This window comes from Vicugna pacos, chromosome 1 (genome assembly GCF_048564905.1).
Source record: "Vicugna pacos chromosome 1, VicPac4, whole genome shotgun sequence".
Taxonomy (NCBI): domain Eukaryota; kingdom Metazoa; phylum Chordata; class Mammalia; order Artiodactyla; family Camelidae; genus Vicugna; species Vicugna pacos.
The window spans coordinates 14,445,891-14,467,359 of NC_132987.1; the positions used below are offsets into that span (position 1 = coordinate 14,445,891).

Below are 21,469 nucleotides of genomic sequence, written 5' to 3' on the forward strand. Positions count from 1 at the left end.
CCCAGACTTGTGTGAGAAAAGAAAGGAAACTGTTACAGGAAAGGTCATGGCAGGGGGCCAAGCAAGGCATGCTAGCCTCTTTCCCATTTGAAAGCCATGTTTACATAAAAGCAACCAGAACATCCTTTCCTGGTACCCACACCCTCTGTCCCTCCCTCCCACGCCACCACCCAGGGGAGTGGGGAGTGGGCCGCAGTGATCCCCATTGTTGCCGGAGGGGTCCTCCAGGGCGTCAAGGTCTTCTCTGTGCCGTGAAATGTCCAGTCTAAACACAGGATATGAGGGCAGGAGTGGGAGCAAGGGGGAAAGCAAGCCAATTTCTCAAATTCCCTGTTTACCTACAGTATTTAACTTGAAGCTATAATTATCATTAGTTAGAGCACCCCCTGACCTTGGCCTCCAAAAGCATTTGTTATTTTCCAACTACCTATGGGAAAAAAGAGATTGAAATGGAATTCAGCTCAGCACTGCAAGCCTGTGTGCCCAGAGCTCTCCTGGAGATTCTCCGAATTCCAATACGTGACCACCAGGCTCCTTGAGGCTAAGAAAGCTCTGTCCCACCCCCACCCTCACCACGCTCCTTGATGCACACGGAGCTCTGGGAGGCCTTCGCTGGCCAGTCTAGGATGCTCCCCAAAGTTCCTCCCATCAACTACAGCTCCATATCAGAGACTCATGTTTCCTGGGAACCTTTCCAGTTTAACATGATTATTTCCTATTAATCACTCTGATGACTCCCTTGGGGACGAGAATATCACAGCCACCTCACTGGGGACATTCTGCTTGTGAATCAGCGCTCCAATATGTGCCTCAGAGCAGAGGTTCTCAAACCCAGGGTGCATCAGAATTGCCTAGAGGGTGTGTTGAAACAGCATGCCAGGCTCCACCTCCAGTTTGGGTTCAGTAGATGTGGGAGGGGGCATGAGAATCCATCTTTCTACCAAGCTCCCGTGTGATGCCAATGCTGCTGGTACAGGGACCACCGCCCAGACACCAGTAGGTCCCCTTGAACTCTAACCCAAATCCTTCCTTCCGGCACCTCTTTCCTGGAGACAAGACCCAACCTCTGTGCAAACCCATTACAAAGGAATGGGGATAAAACAGAGACACTCCCTTGATTTCTTGGCACTCCCCTTGGCCATCTGCCCATCTGGGTATGGGGTCTGCTCACACAATGGGAGTCTGTCTGTGCTGTCGTGTGGGCCGGGAGTACCCCACAATGAGCTCTGGCTGTGGGCTTCCGTTCACCTCCCAACTCCTTTGAACATCCACGCTGCCTTGCCTGGAGCTCTTGAAGGCAAGTGCAAGGGAATGTGGTTTCATCACCCCCATGGCTTGTTTGGCTGGGCTCTCTACCTGCAGGTTTCAGGACTCCTAAAGTCATCAGTAAGCATCTTTAGATGGGGAAAGATTAGCTAAGCAAATACTTGCCGCCTACCAGCTGCAGCCCTCGGAGCAGCAGACATGAGCTCACCTACCTTTCCAACGCTGCTGCAGATTCATATCTGCAGCCCAGGGGGCTGTGACCACAGCAGCAGGTCACAGAACAAACACTGGCAGGCAGCGTAGGAAGGGGCACTGAGATGCTGGTGATACGCTGAGCATCAGCTCTGTGTGCAGGAGGGAAGCACATCGATCATGGGACTTTCAAACTGTGGGAAGAAGAGGACGCAATGCCTCCTTTCAGGCCTCCTTGCAGAAGCTCGGCCCTAAGCACAGCTCCCTCCCATCAGTGACTTCAGCAAAGCCCCCCAGCCCCCACACCCCTCCTTGTGGGGATACCTATTACCTATTGTCCTATATTTGTCTTGGATGTCACTGCCCTTTGCTCCTGTGATAGTGTTTTTGAGGTGTGAATGTGGCCAGGCTACAGTCCCCAGCTATTCAATCAAACACTAATCTAGGTGTTGGCTGTGAGGGAAGTTTGTGGCTGTAATTAAAACATACATAATGAGTTGACTCCTTTAAGGAAGATTATCCTAGATAATCTGGGTGGGCATGATTCAATTAATCAGAAGTCCTTAAAAGCAGGGTGGAGAGAGAGAGAGATTAATTCCCCTGAACAGAAGCTTCGGCCCAAAGCCTGTAATCATCCTTGACTGATAGCCTGCTCTATGAATTTTGGATGTGCTTATTCAGCCATCGCAATTGTATAAATCAATTCTTTGAAATAAATTGCTTAATATATACATATACATATACATATATCTATCTGTGTGTATCTTATGTTGGCTCTGGTTTGACTGAACCCTGAAGTAAATAAAATAGTGGCCTCTCCAATGCCTGTGTCCTAATACTCAGAACCCACGAATACGTTGCCTTATACGGCAAAAGGAATTCAGCAGATAAGATTCTAAGAACAGGGAGATTTTCCTGGATTATATGAGTGGGCCCAGTGTATTTACAAGGGCCCTTATAAGAGAGGCAGGAGGGTCAGAGTCAGAAAAAAAAATAAGGTGAGAAGGGGAGAGATTTCAAGATGCTAAGTTGCTGACTTTGAGGATGGAGGAAGGGGCCACAAGCCAAGGAATGTCGGTGGCCTTTAGAAGCTCAGAAAGGCAAGGAAACAGATTCTCCTCTTGAGCTCCCAGAAGGAGCACAGCCCTACCAACATCTCAATTTTAGGTCTTCTGTCCTCCAGAACCATCAAAGAGTATTTGTGTTTGAAGCCACTAAGTTTATGGTAATTTGTTACAGCAGCAGTAGACCCTAATCCAAGCCCGAGTTCATACAGCTTTCTTCCCCATCATCAATGCCCTCATTCAGCTTGCTTCTTTTCCCTCAGCAGGACCACACCTCCTCCTTTCTGATGTCTCCTCTCCACAGGAAGTCTTAATGGTCTTGTCTGCTCAGCCCCTCTCCTGAGAACAGCGCTCCCCCTTGTTTCAGAAAAGGGCCCCTATTCAACCACGTGGCTCCAGGAGAAGCCCCCCCCATCAGAGACCTTGCCCTGCCTCTGGGCACATGACCCAGTGGAACCAATCAGAGTCCTGCTCCAGGAGTTTTTCAAGTTGGAACTAAATGAAGGGCAGCAGGTGGGCTGATTGCTGACCATGACTCAGCCGTGAAGAGGACAGAGGTTTACAAGGGAAGACAATGGCAGTGACATTCAGAGAAAAGAAGAGGAGACAGAGCCTGCTGGCACTCCAGGCCACCTGCCCAGACCCTCACACATTTTTCTGTTGTGTTTCTGATCTTTTTCTTGTTGATTAGCAGGAGATCTTTGTATAGTCTAGATATTCATTCCTAGTCAGCTGTAGACATTGCCAGCATCTCGCAATCTGTTGTGCTCTTTGCCGTAAACATTCTTCTCTGTTTTTAAAATAGACATTCTTTCTTTTAGTTGGCATTCTTCCAATACACATTCTTTTTGCCCCTGGATTTTCAGCTTTTACCTTTAAAGAACATGGAACCAGATTTTCTCTCTCTTTTTTTAATCCAATCTGAGATTCTCTAGCTTTGACATGGTGAGAATAGTCCATCTTTGATAAATCTAGATTCATATCTACCTCATTTTGTGGTGCTTCTAGCTACTGTAATGTTTTTTGTTTGTTTTCTTTCTTTCTTTCTTCCTTTCTTCCTTTCTTTCTTGCTTTCTTGCTTTCTTGCTTTTCTAGCCTTCTCTGGGTTAATGCAGTTTCTACTTCTTACTCTCTTCCACTTTGGAAGGTACGCACTTAATGTCTTTTTTCTGAATGATTACCCATACATTTTAACAAACATGACTGACTTACTTAACAAAGACTAAAGTTAATTAATTCTTCCACTCTCCCCCCAAGCAAACCAAGGACCGAAGATTTTAACGCCAAAATTTCCCTTCCAATTTTTCACATTATCAGTGCGTCTTACTCTGATTCCTTCTTTTCTGCCCTCCACAATCAACAATTACCACCACTCTTTGTATTGTTTGCATTTGTGTTTGGCTTCTTGCTTTATGAACTTCATCCTTCAGTGGTGTATTTTAGTGAGGATTCATGATTACTAAATTTGAAAATCTCTATTTGTCCTCTTGAATTATCATTTAGTTACAAAATTTGAATTCGGAGGTAATTTTCTTTCAGCATTTTGAAAACTATTCCATTGTTTTCAAGTATATCTATTATTTACTCTGAGATGCCTCTTCTTGGTCTAGTTTTTGACTTTTATAGGTAATCTGTAATTGGACTCTAGAAGTAGCTCTGAGAATTTCTCTCTTTTCTGTTCTGCAGTTTCAGTGTGATAATGTACAGCTGTACATTTTTTTGTAAATTCCTATAAGAACTTACTGTGCTGTCTGTATTTTGAGATACTATATGTCGTTAATTCTGGAAATTCTCTATCATTTTTTTCCTATATTGTCTATCACGTATTCATTCTGTTCTCTTTTTTGGTGTTCACTTCAGACTTATATTGGACTTCATTTTTACTGTCTGTTTATACGTTTGTTTTTATTTTGTTTGGCTTTTAGTCTCTCTTTTCCAGCTTCCTCTGGGTTAATGAGGTTTCTACTTTTTACCCTCTTAACCTGCCTTTCACAGTCTCCACTTCTTTATTCCTCTGTGTGGCATTCAGGTGACTTCTTCAACCCTATCTCTCACTTACAAATTATCATCAGATGTCATTAAGTTAAGCACCTCAAGTCGGGAAATTATCTAATCTGTTAATTAACCAGTCATTGCATCTAATCTGCCATTAGAACCATTCCCTGAATTTTTACTCTCGATATCTATATTTGTCATTTCTAGAATTCCTGTGTGTTTCTCAAATCTGTTCCTTTTTCATGGTGTTTGTTCTTTCCTGGTGTTTTGTGATTCTTCTTACACTCCCTGAAACATTTCAGTATATTTTTATAACCTCTTACGGAATGTTCCATTACCTCAGAATCTTGAGGTGCTAATCTTCCTCATTGCTGCCTGTTGCCCATGGTGGGTCATTTCCTTGTGTTGCTGTTTATCGTAAGCTCCTCTCCCACCGGCATTGTCTTCTCCTGGGGATTCTGGTTGCTCTGGATTGTAGAAGCATTCCCCTAGAGTGGTTTTACTAGAGTCTACCAGATGGCAAAGAGTTACCACCAGCCCAGAACGAACTGTTATGCTAATTTGTTTAGAGGCTCTCATATCACATGGATAGTATACACTTTGTTTCCAATTCCAAGTGGCACAGGCTTGGGGCTTTGACTTCTCAGAGGAGTTATTTCACTCAGAGGTCCTTTTAGAGACAGACCTCTCTGCTGTCCCTAGGGTGGTGGCCAGAGTTTTACTTGTTCCCTTCTCACCAAGGAGCCCAGCTTCTTGTGTGCCAAGTTCACACGTCATCATCGGTGCCTGTGTGATCACTAACACTCTATCTCCAGCAGGAGTTTCTTGGGGACTTCCTTTCTGACCCGTGCTGCAGGGCCAGCTGGCACACTCCTTGATTGGATGTTCTACTCATTCATCACTTCCTGCACCTGAAGACTTCACTTTCTTTCTCGTCAGCTCAGCTCTGTGTATTTTAATATTTGGTGGTGTTCTATTTGATGCAGCATCTCTAGGTATTTGTAGTAGGAGGGTCCCATGTTATGTAAACCTGCCATGTTGATGAAAACCACAGTTCACTATAGTTCTTTAAGATCCATCTTATCCCAATTAACCAGAGCCTTTGGAAGCCAGGGACCTTGTCTGATTCACAGTTTTGTTCCCCACACAGAGGTTACACAGCAGAAGCATGAAGGTGACTTGTTGAGGTCAGAGACCCTGGGCCCAGAGGTGCTGAGCAGAACCCCATTATGTGTCTCCCCACCTTCTCCCTCATAAAATCCAGTTCTTTTCTCTCTTATTTGTCACGTCTTATAACTTTGCATCTATCTGTACATCTGCCCACTGTTTATGTCCCTCATGAGGGGATGGCCCACTCTTTTTAGTTCATCATTGTAAATCCAGTGGTTGATAGAGGTGATCAACCATTACGTGCTGCAAGAATGAATGAACAAATGAATGCGTCTCAGGCAGCTGGCCTGACACCGGTCCTGGTCTCAGAGTTCTGAAACCCCTGTTGTTTATGACACCAGCAAAGTGCCGCCTTACAAACAGCATGTCACCAAATGACTCAAGGCTCACCAAAATGACCGGGGGAAAGCCCACTCCAGGATGTTACCACACCCTCCTAGGTGTGAAGCTCCAGGCCAAGGACCTGACCCCAGGAGGCACTCAGCAGATCCTGTGCCAGCCCCTGTCCTCACTGCCTCCCCTTCGGGCTCACTCTTCCCACCTGGCTCGGAGCCCATCGGGTACACTCACTTCCTTCAGACACTTGGCCAGCCCTTAGGACTGGATGCCTAAGCTCTGAGCCAGCCTTTAGGAGTGGGTATCAGGACAGCAAAGAGGCCCTCCTGGACAGAAGCACCTCTCAATCTTCCAGGAAAGAAAACGTTCTATAGTTTTACCTCTCTTTAAGAGTTAAAGTATTGTTATCTGACTTCACCTCCATCGCTGAGGAGCCCGAAGACTCAAATGAAATAATGGATGTAAAAATGCAGTGGGAACAGTGATGGGCACAGGAATGGTCCTTCCAAAAACTCCATCCCCTCACTGCCCTCCTGGCTGCATCCTTGGTCCACCCTCAAGGACCTGGAGACCAGCCTTCTCCCACCTCATGTCTCAATTTCATGTACAACAATAAGAGATCTCACTGCCCTGGACAAAGATGGGTGCAGGGGGTCATCACAGACTTTGGGGCTTTTTTTTTTTAGGTTTCTTTGGAAATGTATTTATTTATTTATTTATTTAGAAGTATATTTGATTTACAATGTTGTGTTGCTTTCTGGTGTTCAGCATAGTGACTCGGTTATATGCATCTTCTTTTTAGTATTCTTTTTCATTATAGGCTATTACAAGATATTGAATACAGTTCCCTGTGCTCTGCAGTAGGCCCTTGTTGTTTATCTATTTAATTGGTAGTTTTTTTTCGAATCGTAAATGCAGGATGTGTTTATTGTAGAAGTACAGAAAACACCGAACATCACAAAAAAAGAAAACCAAAACCATTTAGAGGCTGTCCACTCAGAGAACTATCTCTGGTTAGGTGTAACGGCTTCAAGTCTTGCGACTTTTAAAAATCTGGACCACCTCTGCGTAGGGCTGTCCATCCCACAGCCTCTACTTAACATCACGGAACGAACACTTGCCCCAAGTTGAAACTACTCGCAATAAAACTTAACAAAATGATTTGTAAATACCTTGCAGATGGATGTCCCATGATTTATTTATTGCCTCTCCAGTCGCTAGATATACAAGTCGCTTCCTCATCTTAAGTTTCTGAGCAGGTAAGTTACACAATAAAAAGCGGTTCAGCGGACTAGGTTTCCATGTATTCTTTCTGGGAGTGTGTGTAAGCCACCTGATTGCCGCCCCCACCCCATGCTGGGCCCCTGGTCTAACTGCTGGTGCTGTTCAGCTGGGGTATCGGTCTTGCCTTATGACCGAGGGGGAGGGAATGTGCAGTAAGAGAGGAAACCTGAGGAACAAGGCCCTTTGGGGCCACCAGAGTCAAATTTGGCTCGGGAAGATAAAACAATAAATATAAATGAGCAGCCTGCTGTCTGTCGGCATGGAGACTGAAGTAACAGAGCCCTGGCGGGGCTGGCCGGGGACTGCGGTGGGACGCAGGGAGCAGCCACGGGGGACGAGCCCCCACATCCCAGCTCTGTCACCGTGCGATGTGGCAACTCCCACAAGCTGCCCGCCAATCTCCTCCACTATACATAATGCGGACAACGCGCACCTCGTAGCACTGACAGCGTTTCTGAAAGGACCGGACCTTGTTATTTCATGAAATCGCCCACATCTGGGTGCTCCCAATGCATTTGCATTCACAGTGAAGTATCTTCCAGCCCCCTGTGCTCTCTAGTAGGCCCTTGTTTATCTATTTAATTGGTAGTCTTTTCGAGTTGTGTTTTACCACACATATGCGTTCTAATAAAATGTATCCGTCTTTGTGAGGACAGCTCACAAAATCATAATTGCTGCTAAAAATATGCTGGGGCTGAGGACGGGAATTCTGAATCTTTGTGACTTTAAGGCAACCCAAACAGGCTTGACTATCGCTTGTCCCCAGTCCTTGTTAAGTGTACGCGTTTATGGATTTCATTTACATGTCGATTCAGTGGGTCCATGAAGGAGGAGGCACTGAGTCCCTGAAGGAGCAGGCAGCTGGAGCAGCAGTGAGCCCAGGAGGAATGCCTCCTGACAACAAGGGCAGTTTGAAAATGAAACAGCAGCCACAAGGCCCTGAGGCTCACTTTCCAAGCCAGTGACAAGGTCCAGGGGTGGAGACGGCCACTAGACAAGGCTGATTCTACATCACTTTGGCTCTACCAGTCCGGGTGAGTGGGTCGGAGGTTGAGGCCCTGGGGTACAGACCAGGACCCACAAGAACATCCCACTGGCATGATGCCAGATGCCCTCCGTAAGGATCTCTGTTGGGCCCTCTAGTGATAAGGTCAGGGGCTGTGGTCCCCAGTGAGCCCCCTGTCTACTTGCTCCAGAGAGATGTCATCCAGCTGGAGGCTGGAGGGTCGGCCATCTGGGGATCTTCCAGGCTTGGCATGAATACGCCCTGAAAGCTCCCAAAGTCAGGGAGAAGTAAGGGGAAGCAGGAGCAGGCCTTTGGCTCATGGGGGCGTAACAAACTTGCAGGGCCTGATGTGGGGGAGTTCCCATCATGGGAAGGTCTCTGCTGGTTCCAGGAAACCCTGAGCCTACTAGCCTCCACAAAGCCTGAGGCCCCCTCATGAATGATAACCAGAACCAGCAAGGAAACCTTTGTGATCTGGGACAAGAGTCAGGGGGTCACAGGGGCTTCTCAGTAACACCCACCTTCAGAGCCTGGCAGGGCTATTTAGAAGAGGGTAGCCCAGGCCACTTGGCTTTCTACTTTCACTCAGTTAAAGGGACTTTTGGGAGAGGGGAGACTGCCTTCTACCAGAAACAGGGAGGAGAGTGACCAGGAAGGCAGGGGTTCTGCCAGCTCCGCTCCGGGGGATGTGCATGGAAGCGCAGGGGCAGACTCAGCTTAGAGGAGAGACTTGCCAAAAGCCTGAGGTGCTACCATGGCTGGGCCTGCCTTGTGAGGTGGTGAGCTCTCCATCACTGGGGCTATGCAAGCAGAGGCAAGGACATCATCAAGAGGCTTCCTGCCTCTGAGCACATGAGCTTTCTCATCACTTTCAATTCTGAAATTCAGTAATTCTCCAAGCCAGGAGCACCGTGTTTCTACAGCTCAGTTTTATCATTACACATATGGATGCTATACAGCGAGAAGTTAAAAATGCTGTACAAATCTTGACAAGTAATGAAGGCAGGACTTCCGCATACTAACCAGAGGGGAAACAGGCCCTGCTCTTGTCGGAAGCCTCCAGTTCCTTTCTGCTGGGGGTCCCTGAGGCTGATGTCCATTGCTGGGCGCCATCCCTGACCCTCCATCAGTGCCTCCCCTGCCCCGCAGTCAGTGGGTGGAAGTCCATTCTTATAAAAGGTCACGGCAAGGGAAGGGGTGGGGCGACCAACTCATCCCAATCTGCCCAGAACTTTTCCAGTTTTCAAACTGAAAATCCTGTGTTCCGGGAACCCCCTCAGTCGTTGGCAAATTGAAACAGTTGGTCCCACTGGGAAGTAGACACTACAGACAATTGTTTCTTGGAAACTTGGGGGCCTCTTAGGGAGCCGAGAGCAAACAGGGAAGCCTAGGGAAGAGCCTCCTCCAAGCAGACACTCAGTCAAGGCTTATGAACAAGTGAGGCCCAGGCAACTGCACCAATGCTCAGCTCCCCACTGCTTCCCTCAGCCGCACTGCGAATCCAAGGCAAAGCACGGCAACTTCAGAAGGGCCTGACGCGCGGGCAGGAAAGACTTGTAAAACAGACCGAGAACGTGGTCAGTTTAATCCCATCCTGCAATCTCTCTGATAGCCAACTGGGCAGGACAAGGGTGGCTCTGGAAGCCTGCTGGCCCCCCTCCCCTTCCCCTCCGCCACTGCCCCTTTTCCCCAGGCCCACAGGGGTCTCACTGCATTCTCTGGCCAGCTCCTCTCCCGGAATGTTCCATGGGCTCTGCCCAGGAATTGTCTGCCATCCACACCCCACACCTGTCTCACTTACAGTTTCTAGGTACTGTTCCCTCTATGCCCAAAAGGCTGGCTGGGTGAATTAACCAGATAAACTAGCTCTGACGAGAGGTCTGCTGTGTTGTTTCCCAAACTCGTTATATTCCACCTGGGAGTCACATTTGGGAGACGTGAGTTAGACACAGCAGAGCTTCCTGGAGCATCAGTGTTACTCCAAGATTTGGGGGGAAATACAGCATATTATTTAGAAAAACATATATATTGTGGAGGAAACTATAAAATTCAGCTGATTTTAGGATAAAACATAAAATACCACGGAAATGTAATATTTACGGTTGGTCAAAACACATCTCCAAACTCTTCCTTCAGCCCCTTGTCTTACCCCGTTTGGAAACCCGCTCACTCCCTTCTAGAATTCAGGGCATCTGGGTGGGGCAGCTTGACAAGCACTAGCTTACTACAGCCCTCCCTGGTACCAGCTGCCTTTTAACGGAGGCCTTCTGTGCTCCTAAGGGTGTTGGATGGAGCAGCCTTCGGAACATAAAAAGTTATGGCAGATGTCTGGGTAAACAAAATGAAACTTGTCATCAAGGGCTCGAGTGTACACTCAATCTCTAAGAAAGGGTTAGTCTGTCCACATTTCTAGAGGCAGGGGCACCAGTGCCAATGCTGACAAGATTGAGTGTCCCAAAGGTCACAAGCTCTGGGGTTACTGCCCAGGGCTGGAACCCTTCCCCCAAGCCAGAGCCTCCATGGCATCTCCACCAACAAGGGAAACAAAGAAGCTAAGAAGACGGCTCTGGAAGAGGGCTGCTCACTGGAAGGTACCCTCCCATCCGTCATCCCACAGTATAGCCTGAGACTCCTTGCCTTGGTTTCATCCTCTGCCCCTGATCAAATTTAATCCACCCCAGGGAATCAAGAAGGACACACCCAGGGAATAAAGGTCCTCTAAACCGAGAGAGCTGGGATCGATCCAAGACAAGCCAGCTAGCCCGCACCCTCCACTCTTGCCAGGTTTCGGAGCAGGTCTCCCATCACAGCTCAGACCCAACTGGTCCTGCTCCTAACCTCATCTCAGTCGGCAATTTAACTATATGAGATGAGAATCTGAGAACCTGAAAGGACCTCAGAGATCACTGGGCTCAGGCCCAGATATTCACAGACGAGAGAATCCAGAACTGAGAGGCGTCTGTGTTTGTGGGAAGAAGGGGGCTGGGAGTGAGAGGACCCCGGTGGGAACTCCTGCTTTGCCATGTACTGGATATGTGGTCTTGGACACACCTCGATTTCAAGTATGAAATGGAGATGCTGATACCTCCCTTGCAGGGCTGTCATTAAGAACAGAAAAAGTTCAGGAACATAGATTAAAAAATCAAGTTCAAGGGAAAGGACAACAATTCAGCTAAGGCCAGAACAAAAGCTGGAGCACACGAATACATAAGACACCAACCAGTTACTAAAAGCAAACTTTCAGTCTGTCCCTAAATCTTCCTAAAAGGCAGAGTAGAAGGGAAACTGAATGCGTTGTAAGATTTGGTAACCATACCACTGCAGAATAAAAATCAAGCTTTTACCCAATAGCAAGACTTGCTGTTCAGCTACACTAATCAAGACATTGTGGTATTGGCAGAGAGACATACACATACATCAGTGAAACAGGATAGAAAACACAGAATGGACACACACAAGTACGGCCAACTGATTTTCAACAAAAGTGCAAAAGTGATTCAATATAGAAAGGATAGTCTTTTCAACAAATGGTGCAGGAGCGATTGCATAACCACAAGCAAAGACAGCAAACTTTTTTTTTAACATTTTTTATTGATTTATAATCATTTTACAATGTTGTGTCAAATTCCAGTGTAGAGCACAATTTTTCAATTATACATGAACATATATATATTCATTGTCACATTCCTTTCTCTGTGAGCTACCATAAGATCTTGTGTATATTTCCCTATGCTTTACAGTATAATCTTGCTTATCTAAAAGACAACAAACTTTGTGGTAGCTCACAGCGAAAAAAGAAATGTGACAATGAATATATGTATGTTTATGTATAACTGAAAAATTGTGCCCTACACTGGAATTTGACACAACATTGTAAAATGACTGTAACTCAATAAAAAAAGTTAAAAAAATTAAAAATTAAAAAAAAGAACAAACTTTGACCTAAACCTCGCACCTGTACAAAAATGAACTCAAAATGGATCATAGATTTAAATGTAAAATTACAAATCTTATACAAGAAAACACAGGAGCACACCTTCCGGAGCCAGGATTTGGTGAAGGGTTTTTAGACATGACACCAAAAGCAGGATTGAGAAAATTAAAAATTGATCAATTGGACTTCCTCAGAATCGAAACCTTTTTCTCCGTGAAAGATCCTATTAAGAGGCTGAAAAGATAAGCTATGGACTGGGAAAAAGTATGTATACACTACATGCCCAACAAAGGACTTGTATCTTACATACGCAAAGAATTCTCCAAACAATAACTTAAAAATCCAACTAGAAAATGGACAAAATATACGACATATTTCAGTGAAGAGGATATACACATGGCAAAAAAACACATGAAAAGATGTTCAACCTCACCAGCCGTTGGGGAAATGCAAATTAAGACCATGATGAGATATCACCACACATTTATTAGAAAAGCTGAAATAAAAAGCAGTAACTACACCAATTGCTGGCAAGGATGTAAAGGAACTAATATTATGGCCCCTCTGGAAAACAGTTTGGCAGTTTCTTTTTAAAAATCAACGTGCAACTACCATATGACCTAGCAAATGAACTCCTGGGCATTTACTCCAGAGAAATGAGAATGTATGTCCACATGAAAACAGGTACATGACTGTTCATTGCAGCTTTATCTGTAACAGCCCCAAACTGGAAACAACCCAAACGTCCCTCAGTAGGTGAATGGTTGGACAGATCACAATACCCCCATGCCATGGACACAGTACACAGCCATTGAGAGGAATAAACTTGATACACGGAACTACCTGGATGGGTCTCGAAGGCATTGAGCTCAATGGAAAAGAGCCAATCTCAAAAGGTCACATAGTGCATGACTCCACTTATACAATGTTCTCAAAATGACAAAAATACAGTGATAGAGAGCAGATTAGGGATAGTAGGAGGAAGGAGGTCTTTGTGGCGATGGGATAGTTCTCTTGAAGCGGTGGGGTGGTGGTTCCCTGAATCTGTGATCAGCACTCACATTGCAATGTCAATTTTCCTGCCTTTGGTATTCTACTATAGTTAGATAAGACGGAACTATTGGGAGGAACCAGGACCTCTTAAAACTATTTTTCCTAGGAATCTATAATTATTTCACAGTAAATCATTCTTCCAATTATTCTGTGGCAGCACAGGTCACAAATTCATCACCAGGATGCAAAATGAAAGCTAGGAAGGGCTCTGGGCACAGTCACAGGAGGAGAGGGTCTGAGTGACCTTTCACCCACCCGACTCCATCCCACTCATTTCCATTATTCTCCCTCCCCATTCCCTCAAACCATCCCTGAAACCTGTCCCCACAACACACATGCAAGCAGGGCATGTGATGGAGAGGGCTGGGCTGCACAGCAGTTAGGGGCCCTGACTCTAGAGGCTCACATTCCTGGCTCCTCAACACCCCACCCTTTCTGGCCGTATCCACGCCCAAAGATCAGCCTCACCAAGCCTTGTTTTCCTCATCAATAACAAGGTAACGGACAGTAACAGTATCCAGTTGATAGAGGTGTAATATGGATCACACAGGGGTAAAATATTTCCACAGTTACCAGTACCTGCAGGCAGGCCTGTTGCTGCTAGCTACTCTTGCTATTTGGGGACATTATTTTTTTTAAGCTTTTATTTTTATTTTATTTATTTTTTTATTGACGTATAGTCAGTTACAGTGGCAATTTCTGGTGTACACCATAATGTCTCAGTCGCGTATATATATATGTGTATTCATTTTCATATTCTTTTTCATTAAAGGTTATTACAAGATATTGAACAGAGTTCCCTGTGCTGTACAGAAGAAATTTGTTATTTATCTATTTTTATATATAGTGGTTAACATTTGCAAATCTCAGACTTCCAAATTTATCCCTTCCCGCCCCTTTTCCCCTGGTAACCATAAGATCATTTATTATGTTTGTGAGTCTGTTTCTGTTTTGCAGATGAGTTCATTATGGACATTATTATTATTAACTGTAGTTTCTCTTAACTATTAACTTCGAATAGTGAAATGTAATTGGCAGAGTAACAGATCCTAAATGACGTTTGAACGTGCAGTCCTGTGTGTTGAGGTGAGAACTGACCTCACGATGATGCCAATCCCAGAGAGCCCAGCATGACTTACAAAGCCCCCTTCTTACGCCTCATTCCACGGAATCCTTAGGGAGCCTGCCCTCCAGGGGGAACTGTTCATATTACCCAGTTTTTTCACTTAAGGACCCTGAGGCTCAGGAAAGGCAAGAAATGCTTCCCTGTATCACTGAGTTAGCAAGAGGCTGGCATGGGACTTGGGTCTCAGAACCATGGTTTCATCCCCTTTCCCTAAATCATATGGTACGTGGGGTTTTGCAGGAATGTCATTAAAAAATCAGTTAAGTTTGTCCCAACAACAAGGAACCTGGAAAAATGGTGGGTCCTCAGGTTGGGTGGCCCCTGTTCCTCCTCACATTGTAAGACATGTGTAGTCTGTACCCCACTAGGAGGGGAGGATGCAGAGCAGCCAGGGAACCTCCCATTGGGAAAAGGAAACCTCTCATCAAATAGCAAAGCCCCCAGAAGCCAGCACCACCTGCTGGAAGAAGAGGCTTCAGGGAGTTTAACTAATGAAATTCCAGTCCTCAGATTTGCCTTGAGATAGTCAATCTCCTACCTGGTTTCAGGCTGATAAGCAAAACTAAGTGTAAGTTGCTCCTAACCCTGGTCCTAGAATTACTATGGCTCAACGGAGGCAATGATGAAAAGAATCTGGTTTTTAGACTCAGGAAAAAGTCTCAACTCGTGTGAGCCTTCAGGAGGCCAACTGGCATGGGCCCAGGCCTCAGGCGTGTGTGGCTAAATCATCAGCACGTGATAAATTATCTTATTTTTATAGATCTTCAAAGAAACTGCTGCCATAAACTCATTTATTTTAGGGACTCAGGGCAGGTCTGAATGGATCAATCTCATCCGGGGTTGCCCTCGCTGTCAGCTGCCCCTCCTGCCCCCAACCCCAAGAATGGTGAAAACGGAAGGAGCTGCCCCACCCTGGCTCCATCCTGGGACTTTCTCTCTTCAGACCACCCAACAGTCGCTCCTACCTTTTGCTCCCAATTCCAGACAAACACCACATTTTTAACAGCTCTCTGCTGAAACTTCCCTAAGCTCTCTTAAATGGTGGGACCAGAACCACACACAGTGTTCTTAGCAGGGTCTGGCCAAGGGTGAGGAGATTTGAAGATTATTTTAAACTATCTCAAAATTTCTATCTTATTTCTATCCAATCATAGAATCAATTCAGCCTTTGCTTACCGAGGTGTGGGGAAAGAGCAGAAGCAGGAGTGGCGATCCCAGCTCTACTGCTAATAATGTGAGTAACTACATAGGTGGGCTGTACTGTGACCTCCAGATCCCTTTCTTTTGGACACACATAACCAGCCCACAGAGACCCCCATTTTCCCTTTGTGTGATCTGGGTTCCCCTTAACTGCACCACTGCAGGCTTTACCTAGCCCCATCTGATGGCATGATTGTGGGAAATAGCTTTTCTGCACCACAATCACCTGCCTTGAGCCCAGGGAGCCCTGACGTGAGCTCAACAACCTCCCACATCCTCACCACAGGGGGCACATTAGGCAACAAAACCTGAGTGTGGACTCAACCAGTCGGGTGCTCCTGGACCTGTGAGGGGATGGAAAGCAGTCCTGACCCCCTGCGAGGAAAGCGTCCTCACAATACAGCTGCCTACCCCATCTTTTCTTCACCAACTCTCCATACCCTGGCACACAAGAGGCACCTTTTCAGTAAAGAGACTTTACTGAATCTACTGTGAGGGCCCGCTGCCTTTCGGGGTCCAGTTCTGGACCAGGAAGGCTGGTCCCAGCGCTGCAGGGATGGTTGCCAGCCTCCGGGGAATTCTCAACATTGCAGGTAGCAGCGTGTCCAAGTAGCAAAGCCCACGCGATGCTGCCCTTGGGGAAGGCAAAAGCCTGGGGAAGGAGAACAGCCCTTCTGGCACCTACCCAGGATGAGATGGGCTCTAATCTCCTTTATCTGGGAGGGACCACAGCCCGTCCGCTACAGGGCGCCAGGCCAGGCATCCCCAAGCCCACTCCCTTAACGAAGTTAACTGCCCACAGCAGACCAAAAAAGGTGCCAGCCAGATGTTCTTTTTCAATCAAAGAACAGGACTCGGCTAGTGCCAGAACTATCTGAATAGAGTTGGCCCAATAAGCAGGTACTTTCATCGCTCTGTTTATTCCCATGACACGGGCGTGTGAACGCGCGCACACAGTCGCGCACGCACAGACGCACACACGCACACATGCACATACACAGGCACTCGCACACGCCCAGCACGCGCTTGCCTGTCCAAGCACCCCTCTCCCGCGGTGCGGGGCCGGCGGGGACGCGTCCTGGAGCGCCGCACCGACGGACGGACCGCAAGGGTGGAAGCCCGCGCCCCCAGCGCCTCTTGAGCGCCCGCAGCAGACGCCGGGGCTCCTCCGAAGGTGCGCCCGGAGCGACTCCTGCCCAGATGGCCCGGGTTCTCCGCTCACCTTAATGTTGCTGAAGATAGAGCGGGGACAGCGGCCGGCTCGGTCCGCAGAGGCGCCGCTGCCCTGGCGCGCGCTGGACTCGGGCAGTAGCCCCATGGTGGTGGTGGTGGCGGCAGCGCGGGGCAGGAGGCTAGGCGAGCGGGGCCGGGGCGCTTGGCTGGGCGGGCAGCCGGCGGGTGGCGGGCTCAGCGGCGGTGGCTGGAGGAGGCACGCAGCGCGGAGTCTGAGCGCGAGGGTGCGCGCCCAGAAGTTTTATAAGTGGCCGCCGCCGCCGCCGCCGCCGATGATGAAACGCGGGCTCCCTCCTCCCTCTTTTCCTCGGGTGTCAAGGGCACTGCGAGCCCCCGCCCCGCCGTCACCGCCGCCGCCGCCGCCGCCGCCGCCTCCCCCTCAGACAGGTGTGACGCTGCGGCCCGCCGCGCTTGACCTCGTTCCGGCCGGGGTAGTCTCCGCGCCCGCACCCCGCTGGGACCTGCAGGGCTCGACCGCCGCGGGAGAAGGTCCCGCCCGCCGGAGGGTGGGGGCGGGAGGTGGCGGGCCCGGGGAGGGGGCGGTCTGTGGGAGGGGGCGGGAGGGGGCGGGAGGGGGCGGGAGGCTGAAGAGCGTAGGGGCGCCCGAGGCGCCGGCGGGGCGGGGTGGCTGCAGCGGATCGGGAGACTCGAGGGGACCGGAGCAGGGATCGGCACAGGGCTTCGGGTGCGGGAGCAATAGGGAGGGGAGCGAGGGGCGCTGGAGGGGCCAACGGGAGCCCGGAGGGTTGAAGAAGAACCGACGATTCTGAAGGGAAGGGGAGCCTCCGCGCCCCTCCCGACGCGCCCTGGGAGATTTACGGAGCCGGTCTCTGCTTGTTTGCACTCGCCGAAAACCTGGGCTCTCAGTTCCGGTGATGGCTTTGAGACTCGAGGAGGCTCTGTGTCGAGGACTGATTTATATTTAAACTGCTCTTTGCGCTGGAGAGGGGCTGGGTAACAAAGGTGGAGAGGTGGGGGCCGCCCGGGGCTGGGTCTGAACTCTCTGGACCAGAGCCAAGGTAAACTGGAGGTGCTGTCAAGTGTCAGCGTGGCTGGGTCTGGCCTGGAGTGTTGTGGTGGGGAGGAAGGGGGAGAGGAAAGAGGGGGAGGGAGGCCCCCGTGAAAAAAACGGGATCTACCTCCACCCCCGCCTCCCACCCCACTGATCTGATCTCCTTCTCAGGGCTGGAATAGAATAGCCACTTAATTTTTTTCCCCAAGATTTTTTTCCACCAGGATACGTAGTGCAGAAAAGAGAAGGAAGGTGAGACTTTTGAGAGAAGGATAAAAACTTTCTGCCAAAAGCAGTTGCAATAAGAAATCCAGTTCTGGACATAGTTTTCCAGCTCCCTAATTCCTGCAATTCCCTGCAGAGCCAACCGCTGCAAGCCCCCGCCCCTCTGCTATTCCCCGGAAAAGATGCCCCTCCATACTCAGGAAGATTTGGCTAAGACGGGGCCACAAAACAGATGGACCACATAGGTTTCTTATTTCTACCCACGGCGTGATGCCTTTCCAGGCCTATGCTGGGCTGTCCAGGGGCTTCTCCTTTCTACCTGTGTCCAAGGAGTCTTAACAGCATGCAGCGCTGGAGGAAAAGCCATTGGACACTGGGTGGCCTTAGGGCGCTCCACCCACCCACAGAGCAAGGGGCATCCAGAGAGGCTTTCCAGAGCCCTGTAGCAGTCACAGATCTAGAGTAGACGTGCAACTCCAGGCACCAGTGTGCCATCTTAGAGAACTTGCACACAAGGGTGGCTGCCTCCGCAGAGCACGCGGTGCGCATTTGGCACTAGGCTGTAACAGCCATGGCGGGTTGTGCCAGGCAGTCTGCTGGAACGCGCATGCGTGATTCCACAGAACCCCAGTGTTAGCCCAACAGTTATAGGCACTATTACAATCTGGATTTACAGATGATGATGATGAAGTCAACCAAAAACAGCGTCTGAAAGCCACACAGCTAGTAAGTGATGGAGCTGGAACACGAACCCAGCTTCGCCTGACTCCAAAGCCCGGATTTGCAGCCCTGTGCCCTTTGAAAAGTTATCTGTTCCAGCAGCCTCGTTTCACAAGTGAAACTAAGTAGAGGCCAGAGAAGACCCAGACAAGGTCGTGGTCACATTAGAGCCACCGTGACTGGAGCCTCCCTCAAACTCTGCGTGAGACCTGGCTGTGGTCCTCTGATAGAACCCCAGGGAGGAGCAGCCTCTCCAGCCCTCACCTTGTCCTGCCCCATGAACCTTGCCCAGTGTCAGGACCAGTATCATCTTTAAAGGAAAGGCTTATTCACAAATGCCCACAGATGGTTATCTACCATCCTCTGCCTTTTCTAGGGGCAGTTCAGCTAAATGCAATGGAGGCTCAACCAAAGCTGGGGCTTTAATGAGACTTACTTGTCTTTCTATAGTAAGAAGTCTGCTAGTCGGTAGTCCAGGTGTCAGGACCTAGGTCCCTTCAAGATTCCTTAGTGTGTGGCTCTGGTCCTCATGGCTGGCTCTTCATCACAAGATGGCTACTCCACCGCCAGCCTCCTCTCCTAATTCCAGGGGAGGAGGACAGGAGAAGACAGGAAACAGGAAGGCGCCATGCTCACATTAGGGAAGCAGATCTCTCCTGTGCATGCTCAGCAACTTTTCCTTAAGCCTTGTTGGCCCAAACTGGGTCACCGGGCTACCCTCCATGAAGGAGGCTAAGAAGTGGAGTTAACCCTCTGGCTGCTCCCTCTCACTGTCTGCATGTAGAGTAACCCATTTCGGGAAAAGAGCACCCCCACAATCTGTTTCCAAGACTCTCCCCAGATCCTTTGATTTCAACAAATGTTTCTCAGCACCCTAGAAAAACAAAGCACCAGGACAGCCCCTGACTTCAAAGACTCTATGGTCTCAAAGTCTTCAAAGACTTTATGGGGAGCTAGGAGACAAAGCGTCGGTGTGCTATTGTGCGTGCCTGCTATGGGAACACAGAAGAGGGGTCCCAACTCATCCTGGGGCAGCAGGAAGACCTCCTGGAGGAGGTGAGTTTTAAAGTGAGCCCTAGGACCCAGAAGGATTAGAAGGATTAGGGTAAAAGAGGGTAAATCTGCTCCGATTTCATTCTGGCTGGAGCATAAGACCTGGGGACAGTGGGAAGGTCTGTGGTGAAGAAATTGGAATACTGAGTAGCACGCAAAGTGTAGGTCTTATCCCCAGCATAATGGAGAGCCTTTAAAGGCTTCCGAACAGAGGGTGACCTGGGCTGGTTTGCATTTTATGTGGGCCTCTCTGGCAGCTGGGCCAGAGTACAGGGGGGCAGTCGGGGGAAGGAATCCCAGGAGCTCTGCGGCAGTGAGGATGGTCCTGGGGAGGAGAGGAAGGCCCAAGAGACATTGAAAGGAAATGGCCTCCCGGTGTCAGTGGGGGAGATGTTAGGGATGACTCTCAGTGTCTAACTTGGGCAACCTGCATTGGTGATGCCAACTACTGGCTGAGGGGACCCAGGGAACGCGGTGAGTCCCCCTAGGTGCATTCTGAGTTCAGACTACCTAGAGCACATGCAGGCAGCGCATCCAGCAGGCAGATTAGTGTGGGGGATGTTCAGGGCAGATGCTGGGCTGGAGATCGGGGCTCCAACCTCTTGCATGAAGGCAGTGGGTAAGCCTCGAGAACGGAGGAATGTCTCAACAAGAATGACTTGGAGAAGTTGGTCCAGGACCAGCCACAACAACACCCAGGTGGCACAGGGCTTGGAGCCAGCAAATGAGATAGAGGGGAAGAGTCCAGTGCGGAGAGAAGTAATCCTGGGAGTGGGTGTCGATAGAGCCCAGGGCAGTGTTTCAAGGAGGAGGTCAGAAACACCCTAGGATGCTGAGGAAAGCTGGCAGTGAGAACCTTGGCAAGAGTGTTTCCAGTGGGTGATGTGAGCAGGGGCCAGACTACATGGGCTAAGGAGGAGCTGAAAGGGAGAAAGTGCAAACAGAGGCCAGCAGTAACTTGCCTATTGAGTGCAGAAGGAAGGAGGAAGGTAAAGGATCTGAGCAACTCTGGCCCTCCCCAAACTTCCCAGGCTTCCTTTTGGCCTGAAGCTGGAGCAGCTGCAAAGCCCTCCGGGCTTTTGCTCACGCTGGCCCCCTCCTGTGCTGCCTGCCTCGTAGCACTTGATTTCTACCCTTCAAGAGCACCTCCTGTTACTACATCTGTTCTGGGCCCCCAGAACAACAGTAGAACCTGTCACGTACGGTATCCCTTGTCACTCAGGAAACAGAGGTCATTATGCCCATGTTACAGACAAATAAACTAAGACTCGAGGCTCTTGGCTAACACGCACCATGCGTTCCTGCCCTTATTATTACCAGTCGCAGTGGAGACCATACATGTTGCTAAGGGCACAGACCCTGGAATCAGACACAGATGCCACCACCTTCACGTCATCTGTGTCACTTTGTCTGGTCTGTTTAACCTCTCAGCATCTCTGTGCCTTCTTATTAAGTCAGAGATACCAGCGTCCCCCTCCTGGGGCGGTTATGCAGTGTGTGTGAGGTGGTGCCTAGAGTTCCTAGTACATCAGAGGTCTTGGTGTGGGGAGCTGCCCTTGCCCTGGTGGTTGTCAGGATTGATGGTGATAAGGACACCCAT

At 49.0% G+C, this 21,469-nt stretch overlaps 1 protein-coding gene across 2 annotated transcripts in view; it reads right to left on the bottom strand.

The window, feature by feature from the left end:
- Positions 1-17,313, bottom strand: part of SLCO2A1 (solute carrier organic anion transporter family member 2A1) — a 76,952-nt gene extending 59,639 nt beyond the window's left edge. Inside the window, exon 1 of one of the 2 annotated variants that reach the window (XM_072955075.1) lies at positions 16,849-17,313. In XM_072955075.1, the coding sequence (XP_072811176.1) occupies positions 16,849-16,944 (96 nt within the window). In that variant the 5' untranslated portion in view covers positions 16,945-17,313. The remainder of the gene's footprint in view (positions 1-16,848) is intronic. The other variant, XM_072955026.1, reaches the window with a different exon arrangement.
- Between the last annotated feature and the right edge of the window lie 4,156 nt (positions 17,314-21,469).